Source organism: Rhinoraja longicauda, chromosome 9 (assembly GCF_053455715.1).
Source record: "Rhinoraja longicauda isolate Sanriku21f chromosome 9, sRhiLon1.1, whole genome shotgun sequence".
Lineage (NCBI taxonomy): Eukaryota > Metazoa > Chordata > Chondrichthyes > Rajiformes > Arhynchobatidae > Rhinoraja > Rhinoraja longicauda.
Window position 1 is genome coordinate 54788755 of NC_135961.1, and position 22310 is coordinate 54811064.

General features: G+C 43.9%; 2 protein-coding genes across 2 annotated transcripts; both read left to right on the forward strand.

Annotated features, from left to right (window-relative positions):
- The first annotated feature begins 2525 nt into the window (after positions 1–2525).
- On the forward strand, positions 2526–6063 carry LOC144597075 (putative G-protein coupled receptor 139). Its single transcript, XM_078405990.1, has 3 exons — positions 2526–2577; positions 4715–5569; positions 5831–6063. The coding sequence occupies exons 1-3, from the start codon at positions 2526–2528 to the stop codon at positions 6061–6063; spliced, it is 1140 nt and encodes a 379-aa protein (XP_078262116.1).
- A 14478-nt stretch (positions 6064–20541) lies between these two features.
- On the forward strand, positions 20542–21330 carry LOC144597076 (putative G-protein coupled receptor 139). Its single transcript, XM_078405991.1, has one exon. It carries the CDS (start codon positions 20542–20544, stop codon positions 21328–21330), a length of 789 nt encoding a protein of 262 aa, XP_078262117.1.
- The last annotated feature ends 980 nt before the right edge of the window (positions 21331–22310 follow it).

Sequence of the window (22310 nt, forward strand, 5' to 3'; positions counted from 1 at the left end):
GGGATCAATCTTCCCGCATCTAGCCTCTCCAACCCCTTAAGAATTTTATATGTTTCTATAAGATCCCCCCTCAGTCTTCTAAATTCCAGCGAGTATAAGCCTAGTCTATCCAGTCTTTCTTCATATGAAAGTCCTGCCATCCCAGGGATCAATCTGGTGAACCTTCTCTGTACTCCCTCTCAGGCTAGAATGTCTTTCCTCAGATTAGGAGACCAAAACTGTACACAATACTCCAGGTGCGGTCTCACCAAGGCCCTGTACAACTGCAGCAGAACCTCCCTGCTCCTATGCTCAAATCCTCCTGCTATGAATGCTAATATACCATTCGCTTTCTTCACTGCCTGCTGCACCTGCACGCTTGCTTTCAATGACTGGTGCACCATGACACCCAGGTCACGTTGCATCTCCCCTTTTCCTAATTGGCCACCATTCAGGTAATACTCTGCTTTCCTGTTCTTGCCACCAAAGTGGATAACCTCACATTTATCCACATTATATTGCATCTGCCATGCATTTGCCCACTCGCCTAATCTATCCAAGTCATTCCGCAGCCTCCTAGCATCCTCCTCGCAGCTAACACTGCCACCCAGCTTCGTGTCATCCGAAAACTTAGAGATGTTGCATTCAATTCCCTCGTCCAAATCATTAATATATATTGTAAATAACTGGGGTCCCGGCACTGAACCTTGCGGTACCCCACTAGTCACTGCCTGCCATTCTGAAAAGGACCCGTTTATTCCTACTCTTTGCTTCGAGTCCGCAAACCAATTCTTTATCCACCTCAACACTGAACCCCAATATCGTGTGCTTTAAGTTTGTACACCAATCTCCTATGTGGGACCTTGTCGAAGGCCTTCTGAAAGTCCAGATATAACACATCGAATGGTTCTCCCTTATCCACTCTACTAGTTACATCCTCGAAAAATTCTATAAGATTCGTCAGACATGATTTGCCTTGTGGAACCACACACACCCTTCATTCTATAAAGAGGCAACAGCTCCACATTTAACTTGTGAAACCCCCACTCAGCAAGATCCCCACGTCATTCCCATCTCACTCCATTCTTGTCTCATTCCCTTTATTCCCTCCATTCCTCCTCACTTAATTCCATCCTCACTCCCTTCCTTCCTCACTCCCTACCCTCACTCTCCAGTGCCCCCTCACACCCTTCATTCTTCACTCACTCTAGCTCCTCCTTACACCTCCCTCCTCTCTCTATTCCCACCTCATTCCTGTCCATCCTTGCTTCATTTCCAACACTCACATCAGAAGAGGAACTCTAGAATCGCCTTGTGGAAATAAGCAAATTTCAAAGGGAAATATTAACTGGAGATATTTTCAGATGGAACAGAGTCATAGAGAATCATAGAGTCAAACATCATGGATACAGGATCTTTGGCCTAAATTGCCGACACCAACCAACGTGCCCCATCTACACAAGTCCAACATCATCGTATGACCTATATCCCTCGAAACATGTCCATTTCATGTACCTGTCTAGTTGCTTCTTAAATGTTGCACTCCTGTCTCAAATACCTCCTCTTGCAGTTTCTTCCAGACACCCAACACCCTTTGCATGAAAACGTTACCCCTCAGATACCTATAAAATATTTTCCCCAACAACTCTCACTAACTTCTATTCAACGTAGATATGCTGGAGAAAGCATTTTATCGGGATGCTTCAGAACATAGTTTGGAAACAGGTCCATCCAAGACTGCAAGGAATTGCAGATAATTGTAGACACGGCCCAGACCTTCACACAAACCAACCACTCTTCCATTGACTCCATTTATACCTCACGCTGCCTCGGCAAGGCTAGCAGCATGATCAATGATGAGTCACAACTTGGCCCCTCTCCCATCGGGAAAAAGGTATAGGTGTGAAAATGCACACCTCTAGGTTCAAGGACAGGTTCTTCCCTGCTGTTATCAGCCAACTGAACCATCCTGCCACAACTAGAGAGCGATACTGAATTACTATCTACGTCATTGGAGACCCTTGGACTATCTTCGATCGGACTTTACTGGCTTCATCTTGCAATAAATGTTATTCATGTTATTTCCTTTATCATGTATCTATATACTGTATTTATTAGGGAAGAGTACCCACGGAAGACATGTTAAGCGGGAAAGCTACAGGGATGGGAGAGGGAAGAAGGTGTTAATGGACACTGTTACAAACCCACAGCAGGTAAAATATGGTGAACACTTTCCTTTGTGTTTCCAGTTCATTGACCTTGAGTTTCCATCCCACTGTTTGTACACCAAGTGTATTGCGCCAGAGCCTGTTGTTCATTTGCTAATTGATGTTTCAGAGAGTGCTATTTCGGTAATGCGTTTATTCTGAGCCTGGTAACTAACAATGATCACGTCACCATATGGCCCCTGTGGATGCCACCTGCCTGTATAAATAAAGACCTTCACAGAGTGAGTGGACGCAGAGTGTCAGCTACAACTCTTCCCTGTTGAAGGAATTTGTGATTTGTTGGAAAACATGCAACTCGAACGTCTATTCAATTTTCTAATGGGGTTTAGACCTTACTACTACCGCATCCTTGCTGTCGTTGGAGTTCTGTGTAAGTCATTATGACCAGTGCCACCTTGGCAGATCTGATATGGAACTTGGTGTTGGATTTTTTCAACTATGATTATTTCCGATTGTTATTCAGCTCTGACTGACCATTGATATTCCTCTCTCCTTCCCTGATTTACTTGCTGCCTCTCTGCCACATCTGCCAGGCTTCAGTCTGATTGGGTCAGCCTCCTTCATCCCTCACTGTTGGGTTTGTACTGACCGGGCGTAGGATCCAAACTAATGACGTATTTATTGATGTCCAGGTGCTGCTGGTTATTTACAATGTACCCAGACAATGTCATGTATTATATGTAAATAAATAGATAATGTATACGAGGATACAATGTGTGATACGTAAATATTTCCCCTGTGTTTTTAACGTTGCGAAAGATCTGAAGATTTGTAGGTTGCACCAGTTAATGAAGGTGTCTGAAGTGCAGTTCTTATCATGGTGAAGAAGGTACTGGACACATTAATGCCTTTGAAGTTAGATAAATCTCCCAGTCCCGATCAGATATATCCAAGGACATAGTGGGAAGCTGGAGAAGAAATTACAGGAGATCTGGATGAAATAAATGAATCATTATTAGACACAGGGGAGTTGCCAAATGGTTGATGGTTATTGTTGTGCCTCTATTTAAGAAGTGGTGCAAGGAAAAACCTGGGTACTATAGATCACTGAGCCGAACATTAATGGTGAGGATTCTTAGGGATAAAATATACGCGCACTTGAATGAATAGTGTCTTTTTGTGGACACTCAGCATGGTTGGTACATAGGAATTGCATCTCACAAATCTGATTGAATTTTATGAAGAATTACCCAAAAAGGTTAACAAGGGCAAAGCCGTAGACATTGTCTTCGTGGACTTCAGCAAGACATTTGATAAGGTTCCAAATGAAAGCTTTTCTGGAAGATTAGATTGCATTCCAGGGAAAGCTAGTTTAATGGATCATAGTTGGCTTTAAAGAAGGAAGCACAGGGAGATGGCGGAAGTGTGTTTTTGGAACTAGAAGCCTGTGACAAGCGGTGTGCCTCAGAGATCAGTGCGGGGTCTATTACTGTTTTTGGTTGATAAAAATGATTTTGATGAGAATGTACAAGGCATGATTAATAAATTTGTAGATGACACTAAAGAGTGTGATATTGTAGACAGCATGATGGTTATAAAAAATCATAGCAAGATCTTGATAGCTGGGCAAGTGGGCTGTGGAATAGTTGATGGAGTTTAATGTAGATAAGTGTAAGGTGTTACATTTTTACACCTAAACATAACATATTTACACATAGATTGGTGGGTATATGCAGCAAGCTACCAGAGGATGTTGTTCAGCCAGGTATTATAACAATATTTAAGAAGATAATTGGACAGGTACATGGAAGGAATATTCAGAGGGATATGGTCTGAATGTGAATAGAAGAGCCAGGGGAGAGTTGTGGAACATAGAGATGTTGGCGTCAGGTAGATAGGTGCATGAAAGTGGCATGACAGGAAGAATCTGTGGTCAAGATGGCTTTTGTTACATTAGTCTTCAACACTGTATGAAAAAGTTAATTTTCAGGTTCATATTAAAACCTTGTCCTCATATTAAACCTTAGTCTTCTGTTTCTTGATCCCCCTACTGAAAGAGTGAATACATCATGCACCCTATCTATTCCCCTCATGATTTTGTTCAGTCTCTTGCGCTCCAAAGAGTGAAGTCCTAGCGAAAGGTAATGAGTACAGAAATTTTGATGTTATGTCACATTTGTACAAGATGTTGGTGAGGATGCATTTGGGGTATTATATTTAGTTCTGGAAACCCTACTTTAGAATTTATGTCATCAAGCTGGAAAAAGCGCACAGAAGAGTTGTGAGAACTTGAGGGTCAGAGCTACGTGGAGAGGTGGGTCAGGCGAGGACTTCTTACTTTGGAGTGCACGAGGCTGAAGAATAGTTTTACAGAGTGGAACAAAATCATGAGGAGAACTGATAGGACAAATGCTACCCAGAGTAGGGGAATCAAGAACCAGTGGGAATTGTGGCAAAGTTGTTGAGAGTTTTGAAATTCAGTAAACCTGTAATACTTAACAATGACTACATTTGCTCACCTTCAATTGTCAATTGTGTTGTTATTTGTTTTTTTTCCAACTTCACAGCTAACGTGGTCGCAATTGTAACACTATCACGCGGACGGTGTGGACTCTCCAAAGGTGTCACCTGGTATCTTGTGGCAATGGCAGTAGCCGATCTACTTGTCGTTATAATTCAAGTCATTCTCATCAACATAATTCACATATATATCCCTCCCGGGTGCAAGATCGTATATACCGTGGGTTACATGTCCGTATCTTACACCGTCTGGCTCACTGTTGCCTTCACCTTCGACCGTATGGCGGCCATTTGCTTCCAGAAGCTGAAGACAAGATACTGCACTGAGAAAGGTGCAGCCATCGTTATTGCAGTGGTGAGTGTGCTGAGTGTGTTCACCAACATCCCCTGGTACTTCACTTACCGGTCACGTATCTGCATGGCATCATTTGATTTCATAAATTCGCCGGTGTGGGCAGCCTTTGACTGGGGGCACCGCATTTTAACTCCACTCGTCCCCTTCGTGCTGATCCTGCTGCTCAATGCTGTCACTGTCAGGCACATCCTGATGGCCAGTGTAGTCCGCAGGAAACTGAGGAGGCAGCGGAACGGAGAGGGGAAGGACGACCCAGAGATGAAGAATCGAAGAAATTCCATCATTTTGCTCTTCACCATATCGGCCAGTTTTATCCTGTTATGGATGACTCGTGTGGTCATGCTATCAATTCAGCGAATTACTGGATCGTACATGGCACAGTATGTGTCTGATGCTGTGATAGACCACATAGGAACAATGCTTCAGTTACTCAGCTCCTGCACCAACACGTTTATTTATGCGGTCACCCAGAGGAAGTTCCGGGAGGAGGTGATAAATGCCGTGAAATGTCCTTTTCAGGCCATCCTGAAGTTCATTAAAAGTTATGGTGAGAGGTGAAAAATTCAACCCAGGACTGTTGGTACCGTCCCGACCAGCAAACCAGTGATTGAACAAACAGATCAAAGAGCTTTGAAGATGGGAATCAGAACATGCACGTTATAGTCAGGTGCAGGATTCACCAGCGCTCATAAAATATATATGAGAAAGTAAGGAAAGCCTTTCACCTGTGTGTAGATTGGGGAATTGATTTTAATCAACAAACTGTCGTGAGATGTCGTCAATTGTTCCATTGATATGATTTCCACAGACGGAAATGAAGTCGTTGGAATCAATTGCGGGAAACTGTTGTGCAAGGGGATGGATGTGTTGATCGTGGCTTTGTGGACCAGTCTGAAACAGCTGGTGGAGAGTGGGTACCTGGTTCTCCAACTCTGCTGCCTTTTGTTCGCAGTGACGATGGGGAGAGATGGAAAGCAGACTTTCACCTCCCCATCACTTACTTTACACAAGAACACAAAGGCACGATCTCACCAGTCTTAACCAGAACAGAGAAAAATGAGCAATTACACTGCGTGGTCCGGCTTTTCATTGTTAATTGAAAATGGAATGGATGGATAATACATGAAAAGTTTTGGAGAAAAACATTCGCTCCATTTTAACCACCTTAATATCCTTTCCTGTTACCTTTAAAGATCTGCGGACAAACATTCCAACATCGCTCTGCAGTTCTCCACCTCTCAACATCCTTCCACTTACTGGACATCCCATTACATTGTAACATCTCCTCACACACGTTACCTCGCACATCTCCGGATTAAATTCAATTTGCCCTTTGCCTCGCTATTGGTCCGTTCCTGCGGCCCCATGCTTTCCTCCTCCGTGTCACCGATGAATTTGAGATAACTCATCTGTAATCATGTGGTTTCTTATTTCCCTCGTCCATTTTTAAATAACAGTAAATCATCAGCAGTCCTCTAGTCATACAACACCACTCCTAGCTAGGCCAGATGATTTATTTATTTTTAAAGTTGCTATATCCTTAATTTTTGTCCCATCTGATATCTCACCATGATTCACCTGAATTAAAACACTGGCATCACCCTGATTTGGTGAGGACCAAAATTAATTCATTAGGAATCTCACCCAGATCTTCTTGTACACAAACAACTCATCTTTATGGTCACTAATTGTCCTGAATCATCCCCAAGTAGCTGTTTCCAGTCCATTTTACTCAATCACCCCTCACCACAGCCCTTCATCCTCCTCTGACGTTATATCCCACACCTAGCCCGCAACAACGCCTCTTCTTCCCGAAGAGACTGAAGAAATATAGCATGTCTCTAGTGACTATTACAAACTTTTCGATGCAGGAAAAATGATTCCGGTGTTGTTAGATTCAGGAAAAAAATGTTCCTTATTTGGCGGGAGTCCAGAACCAGGAATCACAGTATAAGAATAAGGCGTATGCCATTTAGGACTGAGATGAGGAAAATCATTTTCACCCAGAGAGTTGTGAATCTGTGGTATTCTCTGCCACAGAAGGCAGAGGCCAATTCATTGCATGTATTCAAGAGAAAGTTGGGATAGCTCTTAGTGTAACGGAATCAACGGAAATGGGGAGAAAGCAGGAACGAGGTACTGATTCTGGATGATCAGCCATGATCATATTGAATGGCGGTGGTGGCTCCAAGGGCCGAATTGTCTCCTCCTGCACATACTTTGTATGCTTTTCGACGTTTCTACAGTTGCACACTGTTGGGTTACATCACTGCTTGGTTTGGGAATAGTTCTGCAAAGGACCGCGAGAAATTGCAGCGAATTGTAGATGTAGCCCAGAAATTGCAGAGAATTGGAGTTTAGGTTAGTTTAGAGATAGAGCGCGGAAACAGGCCCTTCGGCCCAACGAGTCAGCACTGACCAGCAATCCCCGCACACCAACACTATCCTATACACACTGGGAACGATTTACATTTATACCAAGCCACTTAACCAACAAACCTGCACGTCTTTGGAGTGTGGGAGGAAACCGAAGATTTCGGAGAAAGCCCACGCAGGTCAACTGGAGAACATGCAAACTCCAGACACACAAGTACACATAGTTAGGGTCAAACCCAGGTCTCTGGCGCTGTAAGGCAGCAAGTCTACCGCTGCGCCACCGTGCTGCCCATGTGTAAAAGCAGCCCATCACACAGGCTAGTCATCCCACCGTTGACTCGAACAGAGTCATGGATTTGTTTCACCCGGTTATTTCCTCTTCTCTCGGCTCCCGTCTGGCAGGACGTACAGAAGCTTGAAAGCACAAACCTCCAGTCTCAGGATCTGCTTTTTCCTCTCTGTTATCAGGCTTGTTAACGGTCCTTCCATAAACTAGGGTACTGTTTGATTCACCTGCTGTTCACCACCTCTCAACATCCTTCCACAACTGCACATGCTAGTGATGCTGAAGAATTAGTGTCATCTCATCACAAGAACAAACAATGGTCGGCATAAAAGCGGATGTTTGAAATAATTTGCAGAAGTTCTTGGTGGAGCTCACTCACCTGAGTGATCGGGATCCTCGAGTTCTTCAGACCGGACATCACAAGCCGGAGTCCCCAAAGGGCCAAAGGCCTTGAGCCTTGTTGCTCCCAGCCACTGCTCATATCAGTGAAGACCCGATGAGCAGAAGGACATGAGACTTGTGACTTATTTAATTATATAGGAAAACATTTACTATATTTCACGATACTTCATTAAACTTAGTTTTGTCGTAACCATGAGGCGCTCTCTCACCTTCATTGAACAGAATCCTCGAGACCTGCTTGTATTATTACAGAGCAGTCAAAGAAACTGGCAATTTTCAGCAATTTGCAACTTATTCCCCTAATATAGCTTCATCAGGACACTCCTCGGCCTCCTCTGCCTCCTCTGCACCAACGAAAACAACCACAACTCATCCAATCTATCTCTATAACTGTATATAGATCGAAGCAACATCCTCATGAATCTCTGCTGTACACTCCCCAATGCACTCATAACCTTGCTCCAGTGTAGGCATCAGAACTGCACATAAAATGCCAGTTGTGGCCCAAAAATGTTTTCTAATGTTGGTTCATGGTATCTCAGATATTTCCATCTGTACCACTGCTGATGAAAACAAGCACTTCATTTCTTCACAAATCATTTCCATGTTATTCCATTCTCACCTCACTCCCTTCCCTCATTCCCCAATTCCCTTCATCGTCATTGAAAGAGGAAAAAAATAGTCAAGGCAAATGTGGGTCCCTTGAAGACAGAACCAAGGGAATTTATTATGGGGAACAAGGAAATGACAGACGAGTTGAACCGGTACTTTGGATCTGTCTTCACTAAGGAAGATGCAAGCAATCTCCCAGATGTTCTAGTGGCAAGAGATCCTAGGGTGACGGAGGAACTGAAGGAAATCCACATTAGGCAGGAAATGGTGTTGGGTAGACTGATGGGACTAAAGGCTGATAAATCCCCAGGACCTGATGGTCTGCATCCCAGAGTACTTAACGAGGTGGCGCTAGAAATTGTGGACGCATTGGTGATCATTTTCCAATGTTCTATTCATTCAGGATCAGTTCCTGTGGATTGGAGGGTAGCTAATGTTGTCCCACTTTTTAAGAAAGGAGGGAGAGAGAAAATGGGAAATTATAGACCAGTTAGTCTTATATCAGTGGTGGGGAAGATGCTGGAGTCAATTATAAAAGACGAAATTCCGGAGCATTTGGATAGTAGTAACAGGATCGTTCCGAGTCAGCATGGATTTATGAAGGGGAATTCATGTTTGACGAATCTTCTGGAATTCTTTGAGGATGTAACTAGGAAAATTGACAGGGGAGAACCGGTGGGTGTGGTGTACCTCGACTTTCAGAAAGCCTTCGACAAGGTTCCACATAGGAGATTAGTGGGCAAAATTAGAGCACATGGTATTGGAGGTAGGGTACTGACATGGATAGAAAATTGATTGACAGACAGAAAGCAAAGAGTGGGGATAAATGGATCCCTTTCAGAATGGCAGGCAGTGACTAGTGGGGTACCGCAAGGCTCGGTGCTGGGATCGCAGCTATTTACAATATACATTCATGACTTGGATGAAGGGATTAAAAGAACCATTAGCAAATTTGCAGATGATACAAAGCTGGGTGGTAGTTTGAACTGTGAGGAAGATGCTATGAGGTTGCAGTGTGACTTGGACAGGTTGTGTGAGTGGGCGGATGCATGGCAGATGCAGTTTAATGTGGATAAGTGTGAGGTTATCCACTTTGGTGGTAAGAATAGGAAGGCAGAGTATTATCTGAATGGTGTCAAGTTAGGAAAAGGGGACGTGCAACGAGATCTGGGTGTCCTAGTGCATCAGTCACTGAAAGGAAGCATGCAGGTACAGCAGGCAGTGAAGAAAGCCAATGGAATGTTGGCCTTCATAACAAGAGGAGTTGAGTATAGGAGCAAAGAGGTCCTTCTGCAGTTGTACAGGGCCGTAGTGAGACCGCACCTGGAGTACTGTGTGAAGTTTTGGTCTCCAAATTTGAGGAAGGATATTCTTGCTATTGAGGGCGTGCAGCGTAGGTTTACTAGGTTAATTCCCGGAATGGCGGGACTGTCATATGTTGAAAGACTGGAGCGACTAGGCTTGTATACACTGGAATTTGGAATGATGAGAGGGGATCTTATCGAAACGTATAAGATTATTAAGGGGATGGACACGTTAGAGGCAGGAAACATGTTCCCAATGTTGGGGGAGTCCAGAACAAGGGCCACAGTTTAAGAATAAGGGGTAGGCCATTTAGAACAGAGATGAGGAAAAAGTTTTTCAGTCAGAGAGTTGTGAATCTGTGGAATTCTCTGCCTCAGACGGCAGTGGAGGCCAATTCCCTGAATGCATTTAGGAGAGAGCTAGATGGAGCTCTTAATGATAGCGGAGTCAGGGGGTCTGGGGAGAAGGCATGAACGGGGTACTGATTGAGAATGATCAGCCATGATCACATTGAATGGCGGTGCTGGCTCGAAGGGCCGAATAGCCTACTCCTGCTCCTATTGTCTATTGTCTATTGTCTGTTGAATGTAAATCTGGGAAATCGAAACCCACACTATCTATCAACCCACAGCACTATCAAACAGTATTTACTCATCATTAACCTCCTCACCAATGTCCACTTGACTGTTGGAACCACATGGCTCCAGACATCTTCCAAGCCTTGGTCACAACATGGATCACAGAGCTGAATTCCAGAAGTGGGGTGAGAGGCTGTCATTTGTGTCAGGCCATATTTGACTGACTGTGGCATCAGGGTGTCGTGGTAAAACTGAAGTCAATGAACACCAAAAGGAAAACACTTCAGTGGTTGGAGTTATCACTTGCACAATGAAGGGGTTTGATCTTTATTGGATGAAGAACCCTGACCCAAAACATCATTGCCAGAGTTCCCCAGGGCAGCGTCTGGAAACCAATTATCTCCAACACCTTCATCAGTCACCTTCCTCCCATCATAAGGCCCAAAGTGGGAAGTCTACTGATGATTGCACGATGAACAGTTCCATTCACAACTCCTCGATGAGTAAAACAGCTCCTGTCTGCATGAAGCAAGAGCTGGAGGATGATTTATCTTTAATGCTATTATTTCAACCCCTTATGAATCGAATGCCCGTTCCCCTTTCTTCTGTCATGCATTCTTAACCTTGTCCTTCATTGCTTGGTGTGAGAGAGAATTTCACTCATTCATCATCCACTGAATAAATAAATATTTCTGCCACACATTACTGAATGTGTCATCCCACCCTCTCAAACTGTGGGTTTCAAAACAATTTTTATTCATACTTCCAACATCAAATGTAGACAGGCCTGGACAACCTTGCCCCTTCTCAGATTCAGTTCCACCATTCCAGGAATCAGCCTAGTGAACCTATGGTGAGCCCATGCTGTGAATTGTGGACCCACTAGCAATGCATTGTGGACCCACACACCCTGTGCTGGTTGAGTCAGGCGGTTCCATTGCAAAATTGGGAACCTTTTCCTTTTTCAATCAGTACCCCGTTCCTCCATTCTCCTCATACCCCCTGACTCTGCTATCATTAAGAGCTCTATTAGGCTCTAGAAAGCATCCAGAGAATTGGCCTCCACTGCCATATGAGGATGTCATGGAGAATCATCTGATGATGTCATGGAGTCATAGAGTCATGAATACAGAAACAGCCCCTTCAGCCCATCTTAGCCTGACTGCACAAGATACCCCATCGATCCCCCACACCTCTGTAAGATCATCCGTCAACCTCCAGCGTTCCATGGAATAAAGTCCTCGTCTACCAACATTTACCTATAGTTTGTCCTTTGGGTACTGGCAACATCTTTGTAAATCATCTTTGTAAATTGTAAATCTATTTCTCACTTAGCTCTCTGACACCTTCTGATGATGTCAGGAGCACCTGGATCATTGACAACCAGTGTGCACACTGTAGTACTTACTACAGGCAGCACCCAACCCCAAACTGCTGCCACTGTTATCATGCACACTAGTCTCACCGGACATGGCCTGGTCCTCATAGAGTCACAGCATTAGAACAGGCCCTGTAGTCTACCTACTCATATCAACCATTTATCTACTCTAGTACCATTTAGCTACATGAGCCCGTAGCGTTCTCTGACTTCGTGATACAAGTGCTTGTCCGGATGCTTCCTAAATGCTGTGAGAAGACCTGTCTCCTCCACTTCCTCATGGATAACATTCCTAATTCCAAATTTTAGCTGTCATGATTCAAGAGAGATTCAAGATTCAAGATATCTTTATTTGTCATCCAAAAAACAAGTTTTTTGGACGAAATTTCGTCACCCACAGTCCAACAATAAGAGCAATAAAATAAGCAAATTACACAACCCCAACCAACACAAAACCCCCCAAAAAGAAACATCCATCACAGTGAGTCTCCTCCAGTCCCCTCCTCACTGTGATGGAAGGCCAGAATGTATTTTTCTCTTCATAATTGCCCAGTTATTATCACTAGCGCCACTTGTGATGAAGACAATCATCCCAAATGCTTTCTTAACCACATAAAAACATAGAAACATAGAAAATAGGTGCAGGAGTAGGCCATTCGGCCCTTCGAGACTGCACTGCCATTCAATATGATCATGGCTGATCGTCTAGCTCAGTAACCTGTACCTGCCTTCTCTCCATACCTCCTGATCCCTTTAGCCACAAGGGCCACATCTAACTCCCTCTTAAATATAGCCAATGAACTGGCCTCAACTACCTTCTGTGGCAGAGAATTCCACAGACTCACCACTCTCTGTGTGAAGAAATGTTTTCTCATCTTGGTCCTAAAAGACTTCCCCCTTATCCTTAAGTTGTGACCCCTGGTTCTGGACTTCCCCAACATCGGGAACAATCTTCCCGCATCTAGCCTCTCCAACCCCTTAAGAATTTTATATGTTTCAATAAGATCCCCCCTCAGTCTTCTAAATTCCAGTGAGTATAAGCCTAGTCTACCCTGTCTTTCTTCATATTAAAGTCCTGCCATCCCAGGGATCAATCTGGTGAACCTTCTCTGTACTCCCTCTAAGGCTAGAATGTTTTTCCTCATATTAGAAGATCAAAACTGTACACAATACTCCAGGTGCGGTCTCACCAAGGCCCTGTACAACTGCAGCAGAACCTCCCTGCTCCTATACTCAAATCCTCTTGCTATGAATGCTAACATACCATTCGCTTTCTTCACTGCCTGCTGCACCTGCACGCTTGCTTTCAATGACTGGTGCACCATGACACCCAGGTCACGTTGCATCTCCCCTTTTCCTAATTGGCCACCATTCAGGTAATACTCTGCTTTCCTGTTCTTGCCGCCAAAGTGGATAACCTCACATTTATCCACATTATATTGCATCTGCCATGCATTTGCCCACTCTCCTAATCTATCCAAGTCACTCTGCAGCCTCCTAGCATCTTCCTCGCAGCTAACACTGCCACCCAGCTTCATGTCATCCGCAAACTTAGAGATATTGCATTCAATTCCCTCGTCCAAATCATTAATATATATTGTAAATAACTGGGGTCCCAGCACTGAGCCTTGCGGTACCCCATTAGTCACTTCCTGCCATTCCAAAAAGGACCCGTTTATTCCTACTCTTTGCTTCCTGTCCGCCAACCAATTATCTATCCACCTCAACACCGAACCCCCAATACCGTGTGCTTTAAGTTTGTACCCCAATCTCCTATGTGGGACCTTGTCGAAGGCCTTCTGAAAGTCCAAATATAACACATCGACTGGTTCTCCCTTATCCACTCTACTAGTTACATCCTCGAAAAATTCTATAAAATTCGTCAGGCATGATTTGCCTTTCATAAATCCATGCTGACTTTGTCCGATGATTTCACCACTTTCCAAATGTGATGCTATCACATCTTTAATAACTGATTCTAGCATTTTCCCCACTACCGATGTTAGGCTAACTGGTCTATAATTCCCCGTTTTCTCTCTCCCTCCCTTTTTAAAAAGTGGGGTTACATTAGGTACCCTCCAATCCTCAGGAACTACTCCAGAATCTAAAAAGTTTTGAAAACTAATCACTAATGCATCCACTATTTCTGAGGCTACTTCCTTAAGCACTCTGGGATGCAGCCTATCTGGCCCTGGGGATTTATCGGCCTTTAATCCATTTAATTTACCTAACACCACTTCCCGACTAACCTGGATTACCCTCAGTTCCTCCATCTTGTTAGACCCCCGGTCCCCTGCTATTTCCGGCAGATTGTTTATGTCTTCCCTAGTGAAGACAGAACCAAAGTAGTTGTTCAATTGGTCTGCCATCTCCTTGTTCCCTATGATCAATTCACCTGTTTCCGACTGCAAGGGACCTACATTTGTCTTAACCAGTCTTTTTCTCTTCACATATCTATAAAAGCTTTTGCAGTCAGTTTTTATGTTCCCTGCCAGTTTTCTCTCATAATCTATTTTCCCTTTCCTAATTAAGCCCTTTGTCCTCCTCTGCTGGACTCTGAATTTCTCCCAGTCCTCTGATATGATACTTTTTCTGGCTAATTTATATGCTTCCTCTTTTGTTTTAATACTACCCTTGATTTCCCTTGTTAGCCACGGATGCACTACCTTTCCTGGTTTGTTCTTTTGCCAAACTGGGATGAACAATTGTTGTAGTTCATCCATGCAATCTTTAAATGCCTTCCATTGCATGTCCACCGTCAACCCTTTAAGTATAAATTGCCAGTCTATCTTGGACAATTCACGTCTCATAACCTCAAAGTTACCTTTCTTTAAGTCAGAACACTTGTTTCTGAATTGACTTTGTCACTCTCCATCCTAATGAAGAACTCCACCATATTATGGTCACTTTTGCCCAAGGGGCCTCGCACAACAAGACTGCTAACTAACCCTTCCTCATTACTCAATACCCAGTCTAGAATGGCCTGCTCTCTCGTTGGTTCCTCGACATGTTGGTTTAGAAAACCATCTCGCAAACATTCCAAGAAATCCACTTCCTCAGCACCCCTGCCAATTTGGTTCACCCAATCTATATGTAGATTGAAGTCACCCATTATAACTGCTGCACCTTTAGTGCACGCATTTCTAATTTCCTGTTTGATGCCATCCCCAACCTCACTACTGCTGTTAGATGGCCTGTACACAACTCCCACTAGCGTTTTCTGCCCCATAGTGTTTCGCAGCTCTACCCATATCGATTCCACATCCTCCAAGCTAATGTCCTTCCTTTCCACTGCTTTAATCTCCTCTCTAACCAGCAACACTACCCCACCTCCTTTTCCTTTCTGTCTATCCCACCTGAATATAGAATATCCCTGGATGTTGAGCTCCCAGCCTTGTTCACCCTAGAGCCATGTCTCCGTAATCCCAACTATATCATAATCATTAATAACTATCTCCACATTTAATTCATCCACCTTATTACGTATACTCCTTGCATTGAGACACAAAGTCTTCAGGCTTGTTTTTACAACACACTTACCCCTTATACAATTATGTTGAAAAGTGGCCCTTATCCACCTATTCTGAAATTTTCACCATCTTTCTTCAAGGCTGCTCAGTTATCACCACCCCTAACATTTACTCTGTAATAAATATTATTAACTGGCAGCAACTACAGGTTCACAGACATAGGGGTGCTGGGTCTGAGAAAGGGATTTCCAGGACTTATGGTCGACATTCCAGAGGGCACATCTGTACACTGTAGAGTGGAGCGTGAACTGGAGGAACACAGAGTGCTGGGAGGGTTGTTGGGCTGGAGTAGTTTCACCGTTATGTGAGGATAATGACCTGGTCAAACCATCATTCACTGAACCACCCACACCCTTCATTCTATAAAGAGGCAACAGCTCCACATTTAAGTTGTGAAGCCCCCCACTCAGCAAGATCCCTACGTCATTCCAATCTCACTCCATTCTTGTCCCATTCCCTTTATTCCCTCCTTTCCTCCTCACTTAATTCCATCCTCACTCCATTCCTTCCTCACTCCCTACCCTCCACTCTCCAGTGCTCCCTCACACCCTTCATTCTTCACTCCCTCCATCTCCTCCTTACACCCCCCTCCTCTCTCTATTCCTACCTCATTCCTGTCCATCCTTGCTTCACTTCCAACACTCACATCAGAAGAGGAACTGTGGAATCTCCTTGTGGAAAGAAGCAAATATCAATGGGAAATATTAACTGGAGATATTTTCAGATGGAACAGAGTCATAGAGAATCATAGAGTCAAACATCATGGATGCAGGCCCTTTGGCCTAACTTGCTGCACCGACCAACCATCTACACTAGTCCAACATCATCGTATGACCTATATCCCTCTAAGCATGTCCTATTCATGTACCTGTCTAGTTGCTTCTTAAATGTTGCACTCCTGTCTCAACTACCTCCTCTGGCAGTTTGTTCCAGACACCCAACACATTTTGCGTGAAAAAGCTACCCCTCAGATTCCTATAAAATATTTTCCCCAACAACTCTCACTAACTTCTATTCAATATCATATCATATCATATCTATACAGCCGGAAACAGGCCTTTTCGGCCCACCAAGTCCGTGCCGCCCAGCGATCCCCGCACATTAACACTATCCTACACCCACTAGGGACAATTTTTACCTTTACCCAGCCAATTAACCTACATACCTGTAGATATATGTAGATATGCTGTAGAAAGCATTTTATCGGGATGCTTCAGAGCATGGTTTGGAAACAGGTCCATCCAAGACTGCAAGGAATTGCAGATAATTGTAGACACGGCCCAGACCATCACACAAAACAAACATCTTTCCATTGACTCCATTTATACCTCGCGCTGCCTCGGCAAGGCTAGCAGCATGATCAATGATGAGTCACAACTTGGCCACTCCCTCTTCCGCCCTCTCCCATCGGGCAAAAGGTATAGGTGTGAAAACGCACACCTCTAGGTTCAAGGATAGGTTCTTCCCAGCTGTTATCAGCCAACTGAACCATCCTGCCACAACTAGAGAGCAATACTGAATTACTATCTACGTCATTGGAGACCCTTGGACTATCTTCGATCGGACTTTACTGGCTTCATCTTGCAATAAATGTTATTCATGTTATTTCCTTTATCATGTATCTATATACTGTATTTATTAGGGAAGACTACCCACGGAAGACGTGTTAAGCGGGAAAGCTACGGGGATGGGAGAGGGAAGAAGGTGTGAGTGGACGCTGTTACAAACCCGCAGCAGGTAGAATATGGTGAACACTTTCCTTTGTGTTTCCAGTTCATTGACCTTGAGTTTCCAACCCACTGTAGTATACCAAGTGTATTGCGCCAGAGCCTGTTGTTCATTTGCTAATTGATGTTTCAGAGGGTGCTAATTCGGTAATGCGTTTATTCTGAGCCTGGTAACTAACAACGATCACGTCACCCTATGGCCCCTGTGGATGCCACCTGCCTGTATAAATAAACACCTTCACTGAGTGAGTGGACGCAGAGGGCCAGCTACAACTCGTCCCTGTTGAAGGACTTTATGATTTGTTGGAAAACATGCGACTCGATCATCTATTCAATTTTCTAATGGGGTTTAGACCTTACTACTACCGCATCCTTGCTGTCGTTGGAGTTCTATGTAAGTCATTATGACCAGTGCCAACTTGGCAGATCTGATATGGAACTTGGTGTTGGATTTTTTCAACTATGATTATTTTCAATTGTTATTCAGCTCTGACTGACCACTGATATTCCTCTCTCCTTTCCTGATTTACTTGCTGCCTCTCCGCCACATCTGCCAGGCTTCAGTCTGACTGGGTCAGCCTCCTTCATCCCTCACTGTTGGGTTTGTACTGACCGGGCGTTGGATCCAAACTAATGACGTATTTATTGATGTCCAGGTGCTGCTGCTTATTTACAATGTACCCAGAAAATGTTATGTATTATATGTAAATAGATAGATAGATAATGTATACGAGAATACGATGTGTGATACCTAAATATTTCCCCGGTGTTTTTAACGTTGCGAAAGATCTGAAGATATGTAGGTTGCGCCAATTAATGAAGATGTCTGAAGTGCAGTTCTTATCATGGTGAAGAAGGTACTGGACATATTAATGCCTATGAAGTTAGATAAATCTCCCAGTCCTGATCAGATATATCCAAGGACATGGTGGGAAGCTGGAGAAGAAATTACAGGAGATCTGAATGAAATAAATGAATCATTATTAGACACAGAGGAGGTGTCAAATGGAGGATGGTTATTGTTGTGCCTCTAATTAAGAAGTGGTGCAAGGAAAAACCTGGGTACTATAGACCAATGAGCCAAACATTAATGGTGAAGATTCTTAGGGATAAAATATACGTGCACTTCAATGAATAGGGTCTTTTTGTGGACACTCAGCATGGTTGGTACATGGGAATTTCGTCTCACAAATCTGATTGAATTTTATGAAGAATTATCCAAAAATGTTAACAAGGGCAAAGCCGTAGATGTTGTCTTTATGGACTTCAGCAAGACATTTGATAAGGTTCCAAATGAAGGCTTTTCTGGAAGATTAGATTGCATTCCAGGGAAAGCTAGCTTACTGGATCAGACTTGGCTTTAAAGAAGGAAGCACAGGGAGATGGAGGAAGATTGTTTGTGGAACTACAGGCCTGTGACAAGCGGTGTGCCTCAGAGATCAGTGCGGGGTCTATTACTGTTTGTGGTTTATAAAAATGATTTTGATGAGAAGGCGCAAGGCATGATTAATAAATTTGTAGATGACAATATCGTAGATAGCATGATGGTTATAAAAATATTTATGAAGATAATTGGACAGGTACATGGAAGGAAAGTTTCAGAGGGATATGGTCTAAATGTAAATAGAAAAGCCTGGGGAAAGTTGTGGAACATAGAGATGTTGGAGTCAGGTACAAAGGTCCATGAAAGTGGCATATCATATCATCATATCTACAGCCGGAAACAGGCCTTTTCGGCCCTCCAAGTCCGTGCCGCCCAGTGATCCCCGTACATTAACACTATCCTATACCCACTAGGGACAATTTTTACATTTACCCAGCCAATTAACCTACATACCTGTACGTCTTTGGAGTGTGGGAGGAAACCGAAGATCTCGGAGAAAACCCACGCAGGTCACGGGGAGAACGTACAAACTCCTTACAGTGCAGCACCCGTAGTCAGGATCGAACCTGAGTCTCCGGAGCTGCATTCGCTGTAAAGCAGCAACTCTACCGCTGCGCTACCGTACCGGGCATCACAGGACGATTCGGTGGTCAAGAAGGCTTTTGTTACATTAGCCTTCATTTCTGTGTGAAAAAGTTAATTTTCAGGTTCCTATTAAAACTCTCTCCTCATATTAAACCTTAGTCTTCTGTTTCTTGATCCCACTACTGAATGGGTGAATACATCATGCACCCTATCTATTCCCCTCAGGAGTTTGGACAGCTATCTAAGCTCTTCCTCCAGTCTCCCGCACTCCAAAGAATGAAGTTCTGGTGAAAGATATTGAGTATAGAAGTTGTGATATTATGTTACATTTGCACAAGATGTTGGTGAGGCCGCATTTGGAGTATTGTGTTTTGTTTTGGTCACCCTACTTAAGAAACTGTGTCATCAAGCTGGAAAAAGCACAGGGAAGAGTTATGAGAACTTGAGGGCCTGAGCTATGTGGAGAGGTTGGGCAGGTGAGGACCTCATACTTTGAAGAGCAGGAGGCTAAAGGAAGATCATACAGAGTTGAACAAAATCATGAGGAGAACTGATTCAATAAATCCGACCCAGAGTAGGGGAATCAAAAATGAGAGTTCAAAGATTTAATGTGAGCGGGAACATTTTGATCGGAATCTGAGAGGTAACTATTTCACACTGTGTTTGGCGGGTATATGGAACGAGCTGCCAGAGGAATGTGGTTGAGGCAAGTACGATGACAACATGTAAGTATATTTGGAACGCTATATGGATGGGAAAGGTTGAGTGTGATATAGTTCAAATGCAGGAACGTGGAATGAATTTAGATGGGGCATCCTGGTCGGCTCGGACAAGTTGGGCTGAAGGGACTTGTTTCTGTTCTGTATGACTGTGACTCTAGACATAAATTATTCAATATCATTACCTGCACTGTAATATGATTCATTCAATGCCTTTCAATGTTGCTAAACTGTGTAAACAAGCTCTTGACATCCAAAGAGGTTCTCATCAAATGTGGCCACAGTTGAAACTAACCCATCAAGTCAATGCCCCTTACCTCTCGAAAACACAGATTTCTATAATGGATTTCAGTCACTGTTCTGGACCGAGAAATGAACTTAGAAAGGTCAAGAAGTGAAGAGCTGGAGATTGACCATGTTGGTGAGGAACAAGTGGGAATTGTGGCAAACTTGGTGAAAGTTTTGAAATTCAGAAATTGTGTAATACTCAACAATGACTCCATTTGTTCGCCTTCACTTGTCAATTTTGTTGTTGTCTGCTTTTTTTCCCAACTTCACAGCTAATGTGATCGCAATTGTAACACTATCACGCGGACGGTGTGGACTCTCGAAAGGTGTCACCTGGTATCTTGTGGCAATGGCACTAGCCGATCTATTTGTCGTCGTATTTCAGGTCATTCTCATCAACATAATTCACATATATATCCCTCCCGGGTGCAAGATCGTATATACCGTGGGTTACATGTCCGTATCTTACACCGTCTGGCTCACTGTTGCCTTCACCTTCGACCGTATGGCGGCCATTTGCTTCCAGAAGCTGAAGAGAAGATACTGCACTGAGAAAGGTGCAGCCATGGTTATTGCAGTGGTGAGTGTGCTGAGTGTGTTCACCAACATCCCCTGGTACTTCACATACCGGTCACGTTTCTGCATGGCATCATTTGATTTCTTGAATTCGCCAGTGTGGGCAGCCTTTGACTGGGGGCACCGCATTTTAACTCCACTCGTCCCCTTTGTGCTGATCCTCCTGCTCAATGCTGTCACTGTCAGGCACATCCTGATGGCCAGTGTAGTCCGCAGGAAACTGAGGGGGCAGAGGAGCGGGGAGGGGAAGTGCGACCCAGAGATGAAGAATCGAAGAAGATCCATCATTTTGCTCTTCACAATATCAGCCAGTTTTATCCTGTTATGGATGACTCGGGTGGTCATTCTATCAATTCAGCGAATCACTGGATCGTACATGGCACAGTATGTGTCTGATGTTATGCTGGACCACCTAGGAACAATGCTTCAGTTATTCAGCTCCTGCACCAACACGTTTATTTATGCGGTCACCCAGAGGAAGTTCCGGGAAGAGGTGATAAATGCCGTGAAATGTCCCTTTCAGGCCACCCTGAAGTTCATTAAAAGTTATGGAGAGAGGTGAAAAATTCAACCCAGGACTGTTTGTACCGTCCCGACCAGCAAACCCATGATTGAACAAACAGATCAAAGAGCTTTGAAGATGGGAATCAGAACATGCACGTTATAGTTAGGTGCAGGATTCACCAGCGTTCATTAAAATATATATGAGAAAGCAAGGGAAGCCTTTTACCTGGGTGTAGATTGGGGAATTGATTTTATTCAACAAGCTGTTCTGAGATGTCATCAATGGTTCCATTGATATGATTTCCACAGACATCATATGAAATGAAGTCGCTGGAATCAATTGCAGAAAACTGTTGTGCAAGTGGATGGATGTGTTGATCGTGGCTTTGTGGACCAGTCTGAAACAGCTGGTGGAGAGTGGGTACCAGGTTCTCCAACTCTGCTGCCTTTTGTCCCCAGTGACGACGGGGAGAGATGGAAAGCAGACTTTCACCTCCCCATCACTTACTTTACACAAGAACACAAAGGCACGATCTCACCAGTCTTAACCAGAACAGAGAAAAATGAGCAATTACACTGCTTGGTCCGGCTTTTCATTGTTAATTGAAAATGGAATGGATGGATAATACATAAAAGGTTTTGGAGAAAAACATTGCTCCATTTTAACCACCTTTATAGCCTTTCCTGTTACCTTCAAAGATCAGCGGACAAACACTCCAACATCGCTCTGCAGTTCTCCACCTCTCAACATCCTTCCACTGACTGGACATCCCATTACATTGTAACATCTCCTCACACACGTCACCTCGCACATCTCCGGATTAAATTCCATTTGCCCTTTGCCTCGCTATCGATCCCTCCCTGCGGCCTCATGCTTTCCTCCTCCGTGTCACCGATGAATTTGAGATAACTCATCTGTAATCATGTGGTTTCTTACTTCCCTCTTCCATTTTTAACAACAGTAAATCATCAGCAGTCCTCTAGTCGTACAACACCACTCCTGGGCCAGATGATTTATTTATTTTTAAAGTTGCTATA

Excerpts from the sequence above, each read along its gene's own strand:
- LOC144597075 (XM_078405990.1), top strand. The coding sequence starts at position 2,526 with ATGGGGTTTAGACCTTACTACTACCGCATCCTTGCTGTCGTTGGAGTT. Across the intron at positions 2,578-4,714 it reads TGCTGTCGTTGGAGTTCTGT|CTAACGTGGTCGCAATTGTA; the intron begins GTAAGTCATTAT and ends CCAACTTCACAG. Across the intron at positions 5,570-5,830 it reads GAAGTTCATTAAAAGTTATG|ACGGAAATGAAGTCGTTGGA; the intron begins GTGAGAGGTGAA and ends TGATTTCCACAG.
- LOC144597076 (XM_078405991.1), top strand. The coding sequence starts at position 20,542 with ATGGCACTAGCCGATCTATTTGTCGTCGTATTTCAGGTCATTCTCATC.